The 20667-nt window shown below is 42.7% G+C and overlaps 1 protein-coding gene across 1 annotated transcript in view; it reads right to left on the bottom strand.

Moving 5' to 3' along the window:
- The window catches only part of cacna2d3a (calcium channel, voltage-dependent, alpha 2/delta subunit 3a), a 1196772-nt gene extending 1176719 nt beyond the window's left edge, over positions 1 to 20053 (bottom strand). Inside the window, exons 1-2 of the mRNA XM_086001643.1 lie at positions 19283 to 20053; positions 18810 to 18891 (exon numbers count right to left, since the gene is read on the bottom strand). Of these exons, the coding sequence (XP_085857769.1) occupies positions 18810 to 18891; positions 19283 to 19401 (201 nt within the window). The 5' untranslated portion in view covers positions 19402 to 20053. The remainder of the gene's footprint in view (positions 1 to 18809; positions 18892 to 19282) is intronic.
- Positions 20054 to 20667: the final 614 nt, after the last annotated feature.

A 20667-nucleotide genomic window follows, 5' to 3' on the forward strand; every position in this document is an offset into this window, starting at 1 on the left:
TCAATCTGAAATGTATCTGAAGCCATTTTAAACCCACAAGTCTAGATTTTCCAATCAGGTTTGCCACATGTAAACAGGGAACCCCAATTCAAAAAGTAGAAGAAGATTCATTATGCTGGACCTCCCCACACTTTACACGTTCGTCACAATTTCCAGGGGAGAGGAAAATAGGAGAAGGGAGAGCCTGCCTGAAACAGCCGGGAGCTTTATTGAAACATTAAAAGGAGGCCTTGAATGCTCTGCATGCCATTTCCTAATGTGTGTGTGGGGGGGATGTTCAATGATGTTTACACCGTTTAATAATGGATGTGCAGGGTTTCAAAGGCTCAGCTGTGAGATTTAGTTCATTTAATGGGTACAGTATGTAAATTAATTGTACAACTTTAAAGCCATTTTCTGTTTTTCTTTTTTTTTGTCTGCTGTCACTTAAGTTCTTATTTGCCTTTCTGCAAGTCATGTTTTGTGCTTCCAGCACCACTACTGACACTACTGGGGGTTGTTAAATGAGAATCCCCCTATCTGACATGTTTGGAAAGAGAGGACCAACAGAAGGGCACCAGGCAGGTCAGGCTCTGCCAGAGATGTTCTATGCCTACTTAAAGTACCTTCAGACCTGTATCTATAAGTCAAGGGTGAATGTTCCTCACATTGGAAAATCATTAGGGAGGCTCCTACCCCAAAGGAAGCTGGAACAACAGGGATAATATAATATAATATTATGAGAAACTTAAGAAGTTAGGGATGTCTGGAGGAGGTTAAGTGAGGATCTAATAGAAATACTCAAAAACTATGGAAGAGTTTGAAAGGTTAATCGTAAAAGATTATTTTCACTGGTCAATTAATTAGTGACAATGGAGCATTAAACTAACGATTAATACTAGAAACATAAAGGTAGCGACTTGAAGGAATATATTCATACAAAGAGTTACCACAAGTGCCCACTGAAGCAAAGTCAATCATTAATAGGAAATTAGATAAATACTTGCAGAAGAATTTTAAAGGGAACAAAAATGATAGTAGATAACTTTGATTGGACAGCACAAGGTGCCAAACAACCCACTTCTGTACTGAATTTTCTATGATTCTGTGATTCTAAACTAAACTATTCATACAATTTGTTCTGTATTAATTTATTATACTCTTCATTGTTCATTTCAATAGGAATCAATTTGTTTGAGTGGTACCTACTATAAAACAAATGAGTTATAAAATTCAAATTACTCAGGAGCTGAAAACTAATTTTTTACATTTTTGGTGGAGAAGACAAACTTTCTTCTTTTCAAAACGATGGCTGGCAGTTTTGGGGAAATTAATTATTTTCCACTTTGGGCACCTTGGTATCAGAATCAAGCATTTCCAGACCAGGAATAGTATGAATCAGAATAGGGTAAAACATCCTCTTCTCTGAAATGAGCCCACTTATGATTTTGCCACAAGTGGGGTTCAGAGGATTTTTGTTGCTGCATTAAAGATGAATTGAACATATCTAACAGAATCAGAGGAAATCTCTCATCTCACCCTTTCCAAAGATGCCTTAATCCAAATCTCAAAACAGCTTTTGGACAAATGTGGCATTTCCATGTTTCCCCACAAGAGGCATATTTATAGCTTAATGAGACTGCCAGTTTAGTACCAGTTTCAGCTGAATTAAGACTAGTGACCATTGTGGATTCAAAATCATGAGTTACTGGAATGAGACTGCATAAATTCAATCCAAATAAATTCATTGACGCTAGCAGATTGAAGAAGTTACGATCCATAAAATTCAGCTGGATTCAGGAGTCAAAGGTGAAAAGGCAGTGGGGTAAATTTCCATCTTCACCACCTGGGCGGTTATCTGGTCGAACCTCATTCGATTTTTATCCCAAATGGAATGAAAATCATGTGGGTTCTACAATGGACAGGCAATCTGCTTTGAGAAATTCACCCAGGCGGCAAAGACAAAAATTTACCCCCGTGTTGTATGCGCTGTGCCACACAGCATCTCGAATAACAAAACTTTCAATTGATTGCTTGCTCAAAAATCCAACATTCAAATGTTAAAAATCATGAAGATAATAAATGTATCTACTGCTATTTTCTGACAGAGCATACTGTAGTTGCAATTTTTGCTTCAAAATTAACCACACTTTAAATACGGAATAATCTATCTGTTGGGAAATAAATACATGAATTTCTTTAGGAGACAGCATTTTTCATGCAAAAATACAAGTGTCCTGTATTCTGAGTGCAAATTAATTCTCTGAAATCACACATAACTCTATCTATGTTAGTTTAAAAAATGTACTTCACTGAACCTGATTCACCTTGAACCTCTTAAATTAATCAATAGCATTGTGCTCAATAAGCACAGCAGCTGCAAGACTGGCATTTTCTAGTTGTCGATACTGCCATTGTATTTGAATGACTAATGTATCACAATATAATTGGTCATTAGAAAATACATTACTTGTTGGGCAATCAGAATTGGTTTTCCAGTAAAGTAAAACACATTTCTTACTGGCTTTCTTATTCCCAAACCAGCATTGTATAAAACTGCCTCACGACTCACTATTATAATGATGGTGCTACCATCATTTCATTATTACACAACAAACTGTACAGGTAGCACAGGCTATACCCAAGTAATCTCATAATTATAAGAATTACAACACCCAAATTGTGTACTATACCTGAAGGGTGGGAGATAAAGGTCTCGGAAATCCATGGGGATACGCAGCTTGGTATAAGTGCCCTTCACTGCTGCTGATCCTGCTAAAGTTTGCAGGACACGGGGAGGTCCTGTGACTTAAATGTCTTTGGCAGACTAGGGGCATAGCTGGGGCACCCCCTTAACTGAAGAGCTAGAATGCCTAGCTGAAGAGTCAGGGCCAAGGGAGGGGTCAGATTCCTCCCCCAACCCCCGCTGCCAAAGAATACGATAAGCTCCTCAGCCTCCTTTGTAATTAAAAAAAAACTTTTATGGCCAGACCTTCAGAGGTCTTAAATCAGGTCGGTTCCACCAGGGTGTACTAGTACAGCTGGTCTGACCAGACGTACCTGCATCGATCATACACCAGGCTCCAAAGAAGGCCTGGAACATGGGAACCCTGATGTTCCCTGACCCCCACCCACCCCCCATGGCCTTGTAAGGTAAAGGCAGAGGCTCCACCCCCACGAGGCCTTCCTAGAAATGTAGAAGCAAAGCCGTGACCTTGCCCCTGGCCTAGTTTACATCATTTCCAGCAGACTCCCGCTAAAGCTACAGCAGGAGTACACTGAAATAGCCGCAGATTTTCAAGACCAACATTGCTCCATAAACTGTTGATGAGAAAACATAATGGGCTAGATTTTCAGTACAGACAGTTTTGGGGCGCTAACCTTAGCGCCCGCCCGAAGTTAGCGCCCGCCCCAAAGTAGCGCCCCGTTGCCGGAAATTCAGTGGCTTCGCCCTAAGAGAGTGGTGGAGCACTAAAAGAGGCGTTGCACTCCTACCTTTAGGCGCTAAGCCGGCGGTCCAGAGGGATAGCGCCCAGGCGGGGCGCAGCACGGGTGCGGTCATTTTTGCACTGACAGCAGACCCCGTGGTGCCGACCAGCTCTTAAAGGGGGAAGGGACGAATTGGTCTGCTGCCACGCCCTGCACACTGCAGCCTTGCAAAGAGGCCTCAACACTACTGCTCAGCCCCAGGGAGTCATGGCAACGCCAGAGAAGGCCCGTCAGCGTGCCCTGCGCTTCTCAGAGGGTGATCTGGACATAATGGTCACAGCTCTGGAGGTGAGGCGCAAGATCTTGTTTCCAGAGAGTGGGAGGAATCCAACCCACCACGACTACACCAAAGCCTGGAAGCAGATCGCCCAGAGGGTGACGTTCACCGGCGAGGCCCCCAGGACCCACAAACAATGCCGTAAGAAATACAACGATCTGACCAGGATTGTGAGGGTGAGTAGCCTTTCCAGTCTCCTCCTCATTCTTGCATGTACACCTGACATGATGGGCAAAGGGACCTGAAAGTCCTATTGGCCAGCCCTCAGCCAGCAGCATTGGGACAGTCATGAGCATCAAATGGCCATTCGGCACTCTACACTTTGGCCAAGCTATTCCACCATGGGAGGCAGTGGACAGTACATCAGGGCTTCACTCTGTCCAAGCTATTCCACCATGGGAAGCAGTGCACAGTACATCAGGGCTTCACTCTGTCCAAGCTATTCCACCATGGGAGGCAGTGGACAGTACATCAGGGCTTCACTCTGTCCAAGCTATTCCACCATGGGAGGCAGTGCACACTACATCAGGGCTTCACTCTGTCCAAGCTATTCCACCATGGGAGGCAGTGCACACTACATCAGGGCTTCACTGCGCACTTACAGCCCGTCCTTTCTCTTGCAGGCTAAAGTAGCGTTTAATCGCCAGGCCCGTGCCAGGGGTGGCCGCGCCAAGCTGCAGAAGCTCACTCGGCTGGAGGAGCGCGTGTGTGTGCTCATGGGAGCCCGTGTGATTGTCCCCACAGCGTGCGGTGTATCCGACCCTCCACTGCCCGGCAATGGTAAGGACCTCGCCTTTTGGCCCTCTCGCGTCGCACTGGCCCATCCGAGCTACCTCCTTTGCCACTGTCCCAGCAATGCGCTGAATCCCACCAGTCCTAACTCCCTCGCTGACGCCGTCTCCTCACTCTGAAGCTACTCTTGTGCATTCCTGCTTTCAGCTGGTGACGACCAGGACCCTGAGGCTGCCAGTGACAGCACCTCCGACCAGGAGGAGGAGGAGGAGCAAGCCGGACCTTCGGGGGAACAGTCACGTCCCGCAGGAGAGGAGGAAATGCTTGACACCTCCTCACTGGACGAGTGCCTGGAGGAACTGTCGCAGGGCAATGCAGCTTCTGGGACCAGTGGCGTCCAGCCACCCAGCAGCCGTGCGCGTGGCCCGCGGCCTTCCCCCCAAAGGGGGGAAGGATCAGAGGGGAGTGCTGCTGCTCGGCACACTCGCCGTCACCAACGCGGCAAGGGTCCCCTAGTTCGGCCCCCTCCTCCCCAGCGGGAGAGTCGCGACTCCAGTCCGGACACCTTCACTTCGGAGGAGGTGCGGAAGCTCGATCAGATGGCCGACGACTCGGACCGGCGCCACACGGAGCTCATGAGCGTGGTGGGGCGCATGCCTGAGGCCATCGAGTCGCTGGCGACCAGTGTGCGCGAGTTCGGGGCAGCAACTGCCGCGACTGGCCGCATGCTAACTGATGCCGTCAAGACCCTGGCGGATGTGATGCGCGCGCACACCAGGACCACAGGGCCACTCACTGCTGCCACACGCGCTGTCTCAGGCAGGCATCGCCAGGGCAGGCGCCGCGCTGGACCATCCCAGCAAGCCGCCCGTCGGCTGATTGCTGCGGATCCTGCAGTGCGGGCCCGGCCGAGTGCCACCGCGCCACAGCACCAGCCAGCGCATCCCAGACGCCAGCTGGCCCACATTGCGCCATCCGTCGCCGCCATTCCCCCTCTGGGGCGTCGACGGCAAGCGGCTGCAGCTGATGGTGGCCAGGCTCAGGTGCGCCACTCAGCAGACGGCCCCTCGAGGCCCAAACGCCGTGTAGGCCGCCCCCCAGCGGCATCTGGCGGAAGGGCATCTGAGCCTCAGGCGCCTTCCCCCAGCCTCGCAGCAGCCACTGGGCAGAGCTTGCGAAGGAGCAGCAGGCAGGGCAGGGGAGGCAAAATGCTGGCCAAGGTCTCGCCCTCGCGGGCCACTCAGTAGAGGGTGTGGCCAGCTTTCCTTTAATATGGCGGTGGCCATCTTTATTTTGCCCATGGTTGTGCTTTTGGAGGGCTTATTTTTTGCGTTAGGCCGACGTTGAGGCCCGGTTTCAATAAAGGTGGAGTGGCTCCTCCCCAGTTTGTGCGAGTGAGTCGTTTGTTGGGCTTTTTGTGGGGCCCGTTTATTGTTTTTGGGGATTCATGTGGGAAGGGCTTTTCATTTTTGTGCAATAAAAAATTATCTTTATTCATGCAGTCTCCATGGTTGTTCTTCTTAGTGTTTGTTGGCTTCGCCGGCTGAGGGCTTGCGGAGCGGCTGCATTCATCTTCCCTCATGGCCCCTGGCCATTCCCTGACAGGGGGCTTAGAAGTACCGTGTAATAAGGTGGCGTCGTGCGGCCCTTGGCCCTGGTCGCTCCCTCCTGGGAACGTACTCCTGCTCCTCCTCCTCCTCCTCATGCTCCTCCTGCTCCTCCTCCTGAGGTGCTGGTCCAACGTCAGGTGGCAGTGCCTGAGTCCTGCGGATAGCCAGGTTGTGTAGCATGCAGCAAACCACCACAAATTGGGAGACCCGGTCCGGCGAATACTGGAGAGCTCCTCCGGAGCGATCAAGGCAGCGGAACCGCTGCTTGAGGACCCCAATAGTTAGCTCGATGATGTTGCGGGTGGTTTGATGGCTCTCGTTGTAGGCCTCTTCAGCAGCGGTCCTGGGCGCGCGGAGCGGGGTCATGAGCCAGGTGCACAAAGGATAGCCTTTGTCCCCGATGAGCCATCCTCTTGGGGAAGGCTGTGCCTGGAACATGTCATGCACAGTACTCTGCCGCAGGATAAAGGCATCGTGGCTGCTGCCTGGGAAGCTGGCATTGACTGCCATGATGCGCTGCTTGTGGTCACATACCAGCTGCACATTCAGAGAATGGTAGCCCTTCCTGTTGCGATACTGCTCGCCATGCTCCAGAGGGGCCCGCAAAGCCACATGCGTACAGTCAATGGCGCCCTGCACCAAGGGGAATTCCCCGAGTCTGGCAAATCCCAATGCGCGCTGATGCTGGCTCTCGAGGGCCATGGGGAAGGAGATGAATTGGCTTCTCCTTCTGAACAGTGCTTCGGTCACGTGGCGGATGCAGCGATGCGCGCCATACTGGGAGATGTTTGCTATGTCCCCAGCAGCGTATTGGAAGGAGCCGGTGGCATAGAAGTTCAATGCCACCGTCACCTTCACTTCCACCGACAGAGACGTCCTGCACCTGAGCTTTGGCCGCAGATCTCGGCGAAGCAGGTGGCAGATCTCTGCAATCATCTCCTTTCGGAATCGGAGCCTTCTAACACATCGCGCGGCACTCATGTTTAGGTAGGAGCGCTGCTGGCGGTATAGCCTGACTGGGTAAGGCCTACATGGCCGACGCCTGTAGCCCCCTCTGCCTCTAGCCAGGGCTGCCCCTCTCACAATGCGTCTGCGAGCCCTACGGATATGGCGCTGCAGCTGCGCGTTGGCACCCCATGCAGCCCCCATCAAATCCTGGCAAACAGTCTAATTTCCAAATGGCCACTTGCAGCGCTATTGCCTGAGTCCAAAAATACCTGCCTCTTGCTGCTTGAAACCAGTTAGCTATCCTCCTTGTTGTGTCTCCAGAAATGCGTTGCACAAGACTGTTTTCTGAAAAAAGGATGGCCTTTATACTGGAGAGGACGTTCCCTTTAATTAGCGCCCCCCGGGGCCCGCGCTGGTTGTGTTGCGTTCCTTTTTCCAAACGCTCCGGCCGCCCGCCACACAATGGGGCGGTCCGACTGAAGTTTGCAATCGGGGCGGCCAAAGGGCGTTGCACGAGGATGTGACGTCATTTTCTGCGCGCGCATCCGGGCGGGCGCTAAACTTTGCGCCGGCGCTAACGGGCAACTTAATTTGGGGCGGAGCGCAAACTGCGCTGCGCCCGGGCGCTACACGCATAGCGCCCGGAAATCACTTCTCTTAAGGCGCTAACTGCTGGCGCAAGCTACTGCAAATCTAGGCCAATATGTTACTTTGGTGATAGCCTGGATTAAATATTCCAAATGGCTATCTTTGAAAAGATCACCTTTGGTATATATGAAACAAAACAGAAAATGCTGGAAATAGACAGAAGGTCAATTATAACATCTATAAACAGAAAAGTCCAGTTAATGTTTTGGGTATAACTCTGGAGGTTGTACTGGAACTGTTCACCCGCCTTTCCTCTTTAGGTATGCTAACTGGCCAACTGTATATTTCCAGAAATTTCTGTTTTTGTTTTATATTTCTAGCATTTGCAATTTTGTTCTTATTGTACGTTTAGTATATACATACTTGGAGCTACTACTTCTAAATATCTAGCAATAAAAATCAATTAAAAATGTTTGTAGATTAGACAGTCTCCAATCACTTACCTTTGGCCTCATAACTGCCTTTAACTATATATGACTTATTAAAGGTTCTCTTGGATATATCTCACATTGTAAGAAAGAGTAGGACTCATTATTATCTGAATAAAATCGTCTCAAAAACAGAAGGCTGAATATTCTAACCTTGAGTTCAGACTTTTTAAATATGCTAAGAATCAATGCCGTGTAGTATTTTCCACATATAACTGTTAAAAATATATTCTAGAGGTAAAACAATGCACTATAAAGAAACAAAAATACAGACTTTAAAAAGTAGCATTGATGTGGTGAAAACGATGAACTGATAAACTCACTGTAAACTGTATAAATTCTTATTTGAATTAAGTCCTCATTTCTTTCATTATTCCAGGTGTATTCTTGGAATATATCATTGATATGAATTATAGCAATGAAGACATTTGGTAGTCAACTGTATTTTTGTCTCAATGAAGAACCATATATTGAGGAAACACTTTAATATAGGTGATTAAAACACAATGTGAACATGCTGGATGTACTCTTGTGAATTATAAGAAGATTATGTTACATTAATTTTCTTTATCATAAAATGTTAATAAGGGAATAAAAGAAGGTTCTTTCTCTTTCTGGGACTATCTGGGGAGGCACCAAGCAGACGTGAGTGAAACGCTTCTGCTGAGAAAGTGGTCAACTTAAATAGCTCTTATGCACCTCCAAGTGGCCAGTTACACAATTGCACTGATAAACTTAGGTCTTTCAACTACTTTTCTACTGGGAATGGTTGGTTATGTGCCATAGAGTGAAAAGAGATAGGAAACATTTAAATGCAGGAAAGATAAATGATAAATGAAAATTGGAGATTAAAGACAAAGGGCTAGATTTTCAGTTGCTTGCGCCAGCAGTTAGCGCCTTAAGAGAAGTGATTTTCGGGCGCTATTCGTGTAGCGCCCGGGCGCAGCGCAGTTTGCGCCCCGCCCCAAATTAAGTTGCCCGTTAGCGCCGGCGCAAAGTTTAGCGGCCGCCCGGATGCGCGCGCAGAAAATGACGTCACATCCTCGTGCAACGCCCTTTGGCCGCCCCGATTCCAAACTTCAGTCGGACCGCCCCATTCTGCGGCTGGCGTCCAGAGCGTTTGTAAAATGGAACGCAACACACCCTGGGGAGCGCAAATTAAAGGGCACTCCTCCTGCACTATAAACGGCAGTCTGCATGTGTTGTGTGGAAGGATCCAGTGTGTTGTTGTGAACGGTGTATTTATGTTTTCCTCCTCCTCCTCCTCCTCCTCCTCCTCGTCTTCCATCATCTCCATCATCTCCATCATCTCCATCTCCATCTCCATCTCCATCTCCATCTCCATCATCATCATCCACCCTTCCCCTTTAAGAGCTCACTGGCACCAGAGTGTCTGCCGTGCGCTGCGCCCGAGCTCGGGCGCTGCGCTCTGCACCGCCGGCTTAGCGCCTAAAGATAATAGTGGAACGCCTCTTTTAGCGCTCCACCAACCTCTTAGGGCGAAGCCACTGAATTTCCGGCAACGGGGCGCTACTTTGGGGCGGGCGCTAACTTCGGGCGGGCGCTAAGGTTAGCGCCCCAAAACTGTCTATACTGAAAATCTAGCCCAAAATGTTTTAAAAGAAAGGAAAAACCCATAATTTTGTTACACCAGAACAGGGTATGACATTTGATTTGGACTGTTCAAACATCAGTGATCAACAAATGGTGTGTTATTTTAATACTATTACCTTATATTAATTACAAAAAAGTATTGCCACTTGTTATTTGAGGATGTATTGGTTCCCAGAGCAAACCATATAAAGTCATGCAAAATGTTGTGACTTTCTTCTGTTTTGGCATCTTTGTGGTGAGAGATAGACTGATTCCCAATTGCAGCATGGGTTGTGAAGGTGGATTTGGAGCACAGAGGGCATAAGATATACGTGGCTTTCAGTAGATATTATCCCAGGCAGCAGGTGTATCATATAGAGTCAGCTACCTGGGATAGAAACTCGATGAGGAGTTTCAGGCTCACCTGATCCTCGAAGACCTGCAGGGACAGTTAACCATCTGCCATGCACTACCACTGAAGTTCACCACAATGAAAGGCAGGCAGACTGCAAGCTATATTAAATGTGATTTAATTTTATTGAGTTTTTCAATGCTTGTGGTGTATGTGTGTAATACGTTTTCTGATGTGTTTGTCGTTAGTGTTTCATGAACTTTCTATTGGTACTCTAGGTGCCCCATGACTAAATGTTCCCCCAAGTGGATGGCTGCAAAGAGAACTGGAGAGCTGCAGGGGTGATTAAATCTGATGCATTCTTTGCTGGAGTTGCTGTGAGCCCACTGCTTTCAGAGGCAGCATCAACTTTCACTTGTACAGGAATTGTGATGACACTGAACATCTGCTGACATCAGCATAAACCAGCTGCTCCTGCACTGCTCCATATATGCCGCTGCTGAAGGGCATCTCCTGATGATACCCACTGATCTGTATTACAATTGAGGGCTCAGAATTTCATTGTCAAATGAACTGACACCAGCCAAAAGCATCCATAGCAATAGCAGAAACATCAACGAGATATGCTCTTCCTGTGCCTATGGATTGCATAAGGTCCCCACTGCAGATGCCACTGGTGTTGCCATGCACATAATAGCAGTGATGTGCCTCGGTGTACTATATACAATACAAGGTAAAACACCGGAGCAGGCAATACAATATATGTAGTTAAATACAGAGTCTGATGAATGACATATTTCATCACAAGCAGACTGCAGTACAAATAACTGTTGTACGACATCACTTGTTTGGAAGATGACAGTGAACACCTGAGGTTTTGAATTTGCCACACTGCCCACACCATCTTGCAATTCACAGTATAGTGCTGCTTGTTTAGCATCGTCCATTGGAATACAAATCTACTAAGATGTGTCTCCCCCTACAATGAACCAGTTGTCTGCTCATTAACCCCCATCACTACTCCTGCCTCCTTACCGGTGCTCAGTGCCTCAACCTGTGCTTCCTCCTCCTCATTATAGTGATCTTCTCCCATAATGTGTATATCATCATGTTCATCACCTCCAGGCTGGATTTCTCCAATGAGCTCTTAATTTACCTCCCCATATCAACCTTCCACAATTTTCAACTCATTCAAAATGGCACAACCCACTTACTAACTCACACTAAGTTCCACACACCCATCACCCCTGCCGTCTGCAAGTCCCAATGGATGCCCATGCAAAATGCTAATCCTTATTTCAAATCTCTTCATGGCCCCACCCCACCCTACCTTAGTGATCGCCTCCTATGTCTTTCCACCTTATTGTACAGTGTTCTAAGATGTCTTCCCACATGTGAAAAGCACCATATAAATGCAAATTATTGTATCATTGCTAGTATGTGATTCGTATGGAAGTGGAGACAGTTGGTGCTTAGGTAGTTGGTATTCTTTGGGTACACTAGCTGACTGCTGGATTCTCCTTGCTCTGTGCATATGGGGCATTATGAGTGCATAAGCATACATGCATTTGAGTACTGTATTATAATTACATGCACTATTGTACACTTGTGCATAATCAGTGTGTATGGACATGTTGATTTAACATATCATTGAAATCGTAGACTATATGATGTACTAATCGTTCTGCACACTCAAGCAATCTTCACAATTCCAAAGCCTTCCTAACTTTCTCTCAAAAAAAACAATGATTTCCTTATATGGAGTGAATTGTTTTACATCATGGGGTTCACCAATTATTATACACTGTGACTTCCTGTTATGCCAGCTTAACTTTAACATAAAAGCAACGGCGACTGAGACAGAGTGATTTGACTCATGGATATTTATCCCTGCAGTACATTTTCTTTCCCATCATGTACAATGTAATTTGCATAAACCTGCTCTTCTCATTTCTACTATCTTACTTGTTACACCATTGTTAATGTTTCTCTGTAGCGGTGCGAGTTTATTTACTGCACAATAATATTCATGCCTTGCCTTTTCTTCTTTAAGTAATGAAGTATTGCAAAAATAAAATTCAGATCTGCAGCAAGATCTTCCAAATAGTTGATACTGTGTTTACTTAACCATTAGAGGGAATGTTGAAAAACATTTTTAACCTAAAGTTTCAGCAAAATTGATTCATATGTATATTGACATTAATGTAGCACACCTCGACACTTACAAAATAAAAATAAAATGCTCTAAAAAAAGGAATCAGTGACCACAGATCTCATTCCAATATCACAAAGCATAGATAGGAACCAAGCCTTATGACCACCAAACTGACTAAAGATAAGTTAGGTAATATTTTACTATGTAAATTATGATGTAACGTTGTTCCATTTGTGTACTGTACACTGCCAGGCATCACACTCCTTTCCTAACTGTTGCTATTTATCTTAAAACCCATGTCATTGTCACATCAAACAATTAGTGTATAAATGCTTGCTTCATCTTTCATAGTAAAAGGTAAAACAAACGAAATCAGCAATGAACCAGAAGAGAACAGTTATTAATTACAAATATTAATACCATCTATATAACAAGCACATTGAATGAAAACATTTGACTGTTCAATCCAATAAACCATGGGGGGCAATGAGCATCCCAATGGCAGGATCAGGGTGGTAGGTACACATCTCACTCCAACCCTGTAGGGGTGAAATCCAGCACTTAGTATCTGTGCATCTAGCTCATTATATGTAACATTTTCTAAATAAAAGATAAATATTGCTGTGTAGCTAAAGTAAAATCATTTACATAACTGTACAGGAAAAAATCCTTTGTGTATTAGTTACTGTATAGCACATTCTTTCTAAATTCATTTACCATTTTACTACACCAGGTACACAAAAGAACACCTCTGCTATGTTATATATGGTAGAAATTTTCATTCATGATGGAAGCCAACAGGAGGATACTGTTACAATCTTCAAGTCATGGGCAGCCTGCTAGAAATGATTTGTGAATGTAATGTTGTCTAATTATTTTCTTTCTTGCATAGCTTCTTTTTTAACTTTGTATTTTTATTCTTCCTCTCTTTTAGAGCAAGGCACAGACAACTCCTACACTTTTATAATAAGCAATGCCATCACTTTTTCAGGCAAAAGCATTACTACATGTTTAAGACCAAAGTTAAATAATTATGCATCTTAGGTAATGACATCCGCATAAGAATAAAAAATAAAGATTATGGATCTGTATTCCCTTTGCTTAAATTCATCTGCATAATCCAGACTATGCAAATATTGCTTTTTATCTATCCATTGTTTCATGTGTACTATTATTGTAAGAATATGCCACAATCAGAATAGGTTTGTGCTGAAACTGCTTAGATTTCCACATTAGTATCAGTTGCTTAAAGGGGATGTATTCGCACAGTCTATCTGGGGGACAATATATGGTGTAACATATGCATTTGTTACCTGTCAGAAATTGGCTGCCCAGTGAACCACCATTTGGAGTCTATCACCATCTTGTCTCGTTTTGAATACCTCTTAATGTCTCTTCATTTCTCTTTTGTTCTCTCATCCCCATTTCCCAGCCCCCAAACTGCCCTTTTAATCTGTTTCATTTCCTGTGCTTTTTCAGTCCTGACGAAGGGTTTTGACCTGAAACGTTGACTCTATTTCTCTCTCCACGGATGTTGCCTGGCCTGCTGAGTTTTTCCAGCATTTTCTGTTGTTATTTCGGATTTCCAGCATCCGCAGTATTTTGCTATCGTTCACCATTTGGAGTCTCCCTCCCTCCTCAGCTGCTCCAGGATGTCCAGTTATGGGAAGAATTGCATACTCTTCCCCAGAAAAAAACCCAACATTGATCCACTAAAAAACATGTTATGAGCCAAGGAGGAAGAAGGTGTTGAAAAATGGTAGATCTCCATTGGCAGCAAATTCGCGACATTCATGACAGGTAACAAATACATATGCAATTTCTAGATCGACATTGGAGAAGGACTTTGAACAGGAAGTATTTTCCAGGCCTTACCTCCCTTTGAGTATTTATGCTTCTGTTGAAGAGACTATTAATTTTCTCTGTAAAATATTAATTTCAAAATACAATGAAAAAAGAATTTAGCACCATTTTGCAGAGGAAGTTTCAATTACTAATTTATTAATAAAAAGCATAATTTTGTTTTCAACACACCCAATAATGTCATTGTGTCATATATTTGCAAGGCGATGGAAAAGATAAGCCTAACATTACAAGGGTCTCAAAATGCCTTTAGTAAATATTAGAATTTGAGAATTGTCCACTCACCAGAGGCTAAACATTATTTATGCTTTTAACTTGGTTAGCACTGTTGCCTCACAGCGCCAGGGACCCGGGTTCGAATCCGGCCTCGGGCGACTGTCTGTGTGGAGTTTGCACATTCTCCCCGTGTTTGCGTGGGTTTCCTCCGGGTGCTCCGGTTTCCTCCCACAGTCCAAAGATGTGCGGGTTAGGTTGATTGGCTATGATAAATTGACCCTTAGTGTTAGGGGGATTAAATACATGGGGTTACGGGGATAGGGTGGGATATGTGTTGGTGTAGGGGTTACGGGAATCGGGTGGGATATGTGTCGGTGCAGGCTCGATGGGCCGAAATGGCCTCTATCTGCACTGTGGGGTTTCTGTGATTCTGTGATTCTGTGAACTTTATATGTTTACATGAAGAAATAATTTTATTAATCGAGGGTAGAATCATCTCTTAAAAGTGATGCATTCCTCACTAGATGGTAAGATACAAGTTGATATAGAACATGCATCTACAAGGTACAAGCCCCGCTGGCAAATTTATTCATTCTTTATTTATTTTCTGTCAGACTATGTCAGTAGAACATGTCAGATGAGAGATGATCATAATAAATTACCAAAAGTAAATATCTTTAAAGGGGACATGTCCAATTCAAATCTACTCATTCTTTAATCTTACATAGAATAATCGGTAGGTAAAAGAAAATTATAAAAACGTGGCACAATCAAGGCACTCAAATGATATACAGACTCCACCTGGAGCTAAATTCAGCTCTTCTAACACATTATCTGAATCTCAAAAATGTGTCACCACCTTTGACGCACACACAAATATAATGGCTGGATTTTGCTGTAATAATAATGGTGAGGCTGTCAGCACTCGCTGTTATTACAGGGTAAATCTGATAGCAACTTCTGGCATCCGCACATGCGCAGTTAAATGCGGAAATCCAGATGTTGCTGTCAGAGATGTGCTGCTCCACAGGGTGCGCTGTGCAGTCCTCGCCAATACACTCGGCATTGAAATCACTGTAATACCATGAATTTGGGGTACTTGCTCACTAGTTCCATACTAAAGACGCCAGAAAAAGTTAGAGCTGGTGCATTTCGGAGTAAGTGAGTTTTTAACGGTGTAATAAGTGATAATAATTGCTGAATAAACCTCTCTGGCCCTGAAAACATTATTTTACAAGTGTGGCGTCTCATTCCCTCAGAAGAAAATTAATGTTGCAGATTTTTTAATAAATAAAAATTTAAAATGTTTTGACCTTTTCTGTTTGTCTCTTTTATCTCTCTCCCTTAATCCCATCTATATTTCCCAATCTTTATTTTGCTTTCTCTGCATCATTTAAAGCTAATTTATATTTCCCGCTTTATACTTCCTAGTTTGGACTCTGCATGTCTCAGTGAGGATACTTCAATCTGATTGGTTGAAGAGCCTCCTTATTGCTTTCCCTGTTCACAGACACAACAAATGCCCTGTAGATGGCGCCATGCTGGAAAACAGGCCAGATTAGTGGAAATCTCCACTGACCACTGAAAAAGTCTCGGCACGGTAGTCTGGGCACAGTTGTCAGTGAGGCAAATGGCGAAAGCTGTTCCTTCACCGCTGAGAGCAAAATGCTAAATCTGGGAATATATATGATTCAATGCTTTTCTCAACAATTTTCCAATTTCAATAAATTCAGACCTTTTTAAGTATTATGGCATTATCAAACACATGCCTTTGATTATGCGGCTAGTAAAAAGTGTTATTTTTGAAGTGAGGTATTGAGTTATTCATCACCTTATATATATTATACTGTAATATTATTCACTGACATGGTATGGTTTGCTAAACTCCATTTATGATTCAAATATTCAACTAATATAAACTTTTTAATGTATTTTGCAACTCAAATGTGTTTATAACTTTCATTGTCTCTTACACTATGAACACTTAATAAAATGTTTCTCCTTTTCCAAGGTTTTTGCTAATATAATTATAACCCACATAATAATGTAGACTGACGGCAGTGTTATCAATTGTATAGATAAATCATTCAAAAACTGACGGTAAAATTCTAAGCAAAAGATGGTTGAAAAAATTTAAACAGTGAAGGAAAAACAGCTGTTTCTGAATAAACAATAAGTATCTGATTGCAAAACTGTCGCACTCATCCTGTGCAACACTTAAAAACTCAATCATCTTTTAATGCATTATTTTCTGCAATCAAAAGAAGTTAACTTTTAAAACCACATAAGTATGCTAGTTTCAGTTTTAAGTATTTTTAGCATTATCTGAAAAAAAAAATCGCTATATATTCTGCTGAAACTGGTGGTTTGAGATGGTGCCATGCATACAGATTAATTTATATTTAAATGGTGTCAAAGATACATTAGTTAGCAGGGATGGTTTTGCCAAGTCTTTCACAATGTAAGCATGGGCCTTATGTGGGAGGCTGACAATCTCTTTATACTGCGAAATCTACATGACAACTGTAAAAATCTTGTAAATCAGCTTTGTTGGTTATGCAGTAGTTTGTGTATATTATATATATATGAGAGAGAGAGAGAGATATCTAATATAGGAAAATTATTCAATAAATCTATACTTTGGAAAATTAACCAGAATCATCACACTAATGCATAAGTCTGCAGTTTATAAATCAGGATAAAATTTGTTAGAACTATTGAACCTGCGCCTACAGTTAATATGATGGTTATAATAATACATAACATGCTGGAACTGTACAGGAGGTCCGTTTACATCTGCGAACGGAAAAGATAGGTTAACATTTCTGGTTTAAACCCTTCAAACATTCAGGGCCTGTCAAGATTTCCAGCATTTTCCCCTTTATATTTGTAATGTGGCATTTAAAAAATACATGATTCTGATTATGACCAATATTTACACTACCAATCTGTACCTTTCTGATATATATCCTATTTTTATGTCTTTCTAACAATAATCCGTGGCGATATTGGACCAATCAGGTAACATTATCAAATACCAAAACCTCAGAATAAGGCAAAGCATAATAATTGGAAATATAAGATGCTCCAAATATTTTAACTTTTTTCTTTTTGTAATATGGGTTATAGTACATGGGTTACAGTAGATAAAAATAATTAGGTTCTTTATTTCTTCATATTCTTGAATAAGGTTGCATTAACATTTCAAATTTCCCATATGCAATGCCACAAAATATCGCACAGCTGAGCCATCACAGTAAGAAACCAGAAACATATCTTTCCAGTTGTTGTACATTTTCAGTTTTTGAATATGACGCAGAAGGAGAACAACTGAAAATATTTAGAGACTAATGATAATGATAAAATTAAATCATGAAGAGGAATTGACTGAGCACATTTTTAAATGTTTAAATTAACCATATGGATTTTGGTAATATTTTCAGTACCTAGGATTAAGATAACTAATGGTTGTGAAAATAAAATAACTTAACCGCTGTTAGTCATTACTGAAATCAGTCATCACACGTCTTCCAGACTTTGTTTAAAAAGACACCCATGTAATAAATAGAACATCATATAACCTCACAATGTAATTACTTGAGATAAAAGCACAATGCATTAAAGTGTTCTTTCACTTGTGTGAAACATGGTCTATGCTACTTGTGCCTTGATGCGTGCGACATAGGAGTCCTTCACGCTTGTGAAAAGCTCCCACAATGCATCATTACTACATTTATTTGTGATATTGTGTATTGGCATATCTGTACTTAAAAATTAATTTAGCTCAAAGAATCATATTGTAATTTTAACATTTTATTTTTTTCCAATATGACCCATGTCTTTTAACCAATTGGCTGATTAAAAGCACACAATTTATCTTCTATTTATAATTATTATAGGCACATCATTATTTTGTATTTTTGTGGTAAAGTTACTCTTTTGACGCAGGTTTCAAACCGTATTCTTCATCACAATAGTAATTTAATGGACTGTGCAACATTTTTCAGACTCCTGCAGCAGTGCACCAGAATATTATCCAGCTATGCACCTGAACAGTCAGATAAGATACTCATTTCTCTTATCTGTAATGGTGTAATACATCCCAGCATTGGAGCGAGATGACAGCGGAATGAAGTAAGCATACGCTCTGCAGAAATCACATACAACTATATGGCTCTCTTTTCTCACTAAAATGTATTCAAAAAGTCAAGTGAAAAGTTAAACAGTTACCAGTCAAAAAACTGAAGTTAACCGTACACTCTGCTAACTAAGCCAAGAATGGTCAATTAAATAAGTATCAGTCATAATCTGGTGACATAAATCTTAGCTTCTGCAAGCGGACAGCAATCAAAAGCACTGCCAAACATGTTCAATTAAAAATACATCAGTTAAAATAGAATGATAAACATCATAGCTTTTTGAAGGGGTCAGCTACTTAAAATGCATGCAGTTGTTAAGTGACAATTAAGTTCTAAAACAATCAAACAAAGGTTAGCAAAATGAAAAGAAAAGCTGTTACCTTCTGCAGGAATTGTGAACCTGAATATTTGGCTGAAATAGATTTGATTTCCCCTCCAAAGGCTGAAGCCCATAGTTTTACCCTAAAAGACATTAAAATATGGTAACATATATATAGCAATGGAAAGAGAGAGAAAAACAATTTAACTTCTGGTTGAAACCTACAGAAAGATTGCTTTTTAATCAAACAATATCTGATTCATTTTGTCATTTGACAAAAAGATAACAATTTTCCATCAAGCAGGTTTGAGATCCAAATATCAGTGTGCATATCAAACATGTCAGACCCTCTAAACTATAGATTTCTGTCTATTATGCAGAACATAAGGTTATGTTTTATGAAGCATAGAGATGCTGCAGCATTGCAAAACACTAGTATTAAACCAACTTTAAATTTCATCCTGCATGCAGTCCTTTCACTCCAAACACACTGACTGGACATGAAATGCAAAAGAAACAGAAATCAAGACTTACACATTTAGGGGAATTTGTTGCTGTGATTCTTTTGCTTGTGCCAGTGTAATACTGAAAGATGTCCACACGATTACAGAAAAGCTACAGAAAGCTTGCAAAATATGCATATCTCTCTGCATTATTGTACTTCCACAGATCAGAACGACTTGCACAGTTAGAGTAAATCTGATTAATAATGGAGTGCTGTGCTGTATCTCAGACCCAAATAGACTGTCAGTTCATCTTCATTTCTGGGACATCCCAGATAAAAGAAAAACAGGGAAGCAACTGAAAAGCTCCAGCGAGTTCAAAATGTTGCTGCTGGTATTATATCCTTGGTAGTGAGACCGTTTCTACCTTTACTGCAGGCAGTTGCATTTACTTCTTAACAACTCTGCAGTATGCAGTCCCCTGTATAATATCATCATTCAGTGACCTACCGCCGGTCCAGCGTGCCCTCTGCTACAGGCCACAAGAGTCTATTGATTTCAACAGAGTAAGCTATCTTCTCACAATTAATGCTCACTCTATAGATGTAAAGCTGCCTGCAGGCTCCCTTTATCTTCTTGGTAACCTCGAGCATTCATCCCACATCAAGTCATGCAGCGCTGGTTCACCGGAGCAGACATTAATGGAAAGTGCTGATGAAAGCCAGTAAGAGCACTGAAAACTGTGACACAATGCCTCTTCCAGGACTGATAGCAGGCTGAGTGAGAAGCACTTTGCTGTAGGGCTGACAGGGGGTTGAGCTCAAAGTGACTCACGGACCTTACACTTGAGATGGTGAACACCCACTGGAGACGTCCCAATTCATTTAGTGCGCCGCTGCTCGACAGCTTTTCTTATTCAGCTGACGGGGTGGAGTTGACTACAAAGTGAATCGAGTAACTCTCAGACAAAAATAAGCACACACACTCAAAGGCAGAATTATCATAGAAAGAAACAAATAGGATTCACGTTGCCATGACATGTTAAGATCATCTTTTAAAAAGCAAAAGCTTTCAGGTGAACAGATAGTATCCATCTGGTCTGCAACAAATTCAATTACATCTTATAGTACAGAATTACTGCATTGGTGTGTTAAGGAAGAATTAAGACTTAAAAGGCTTGTGAATGAAAGGAAATGCAACATAAGTAAATCAATGCAGGCTAAGTGACTCAACCCTGTGAATGAATAATTAATTTCTTCATGTGGAGGAATTCCCTTGGTAAAGTATGTATAAGATCACAAGCTAACACACAACGTAATATCGGTTCATTTGGGACATCTCTCTAGCATGCTCATTCCTGCTACACAGAATGTATCTGTATATTCCAATTATTTCTGTGTGAACAATTTTCTGCCAAATGCCTTTTTAAAGTTTGAACTTCAAGAAATTATTAACAAAGTTACCCTGATCATCCAC

Source organism: Somniosus microcephalus, chromosome 11 (genome assembly GCF_052327205.1).
Source record: "Somniosus microcephalus isolate GS21.2 chromosome 11, FLI_Smic_1.0, whole genome shotgun sequence".
Taxonomy (NCBI): domain Eukaryota; kingdom Metazoa; phylum Chordata; class Chondrichthyes; order Squaliformes; family Somniosidae; genus Somniosus; species Somniosus microcephalus.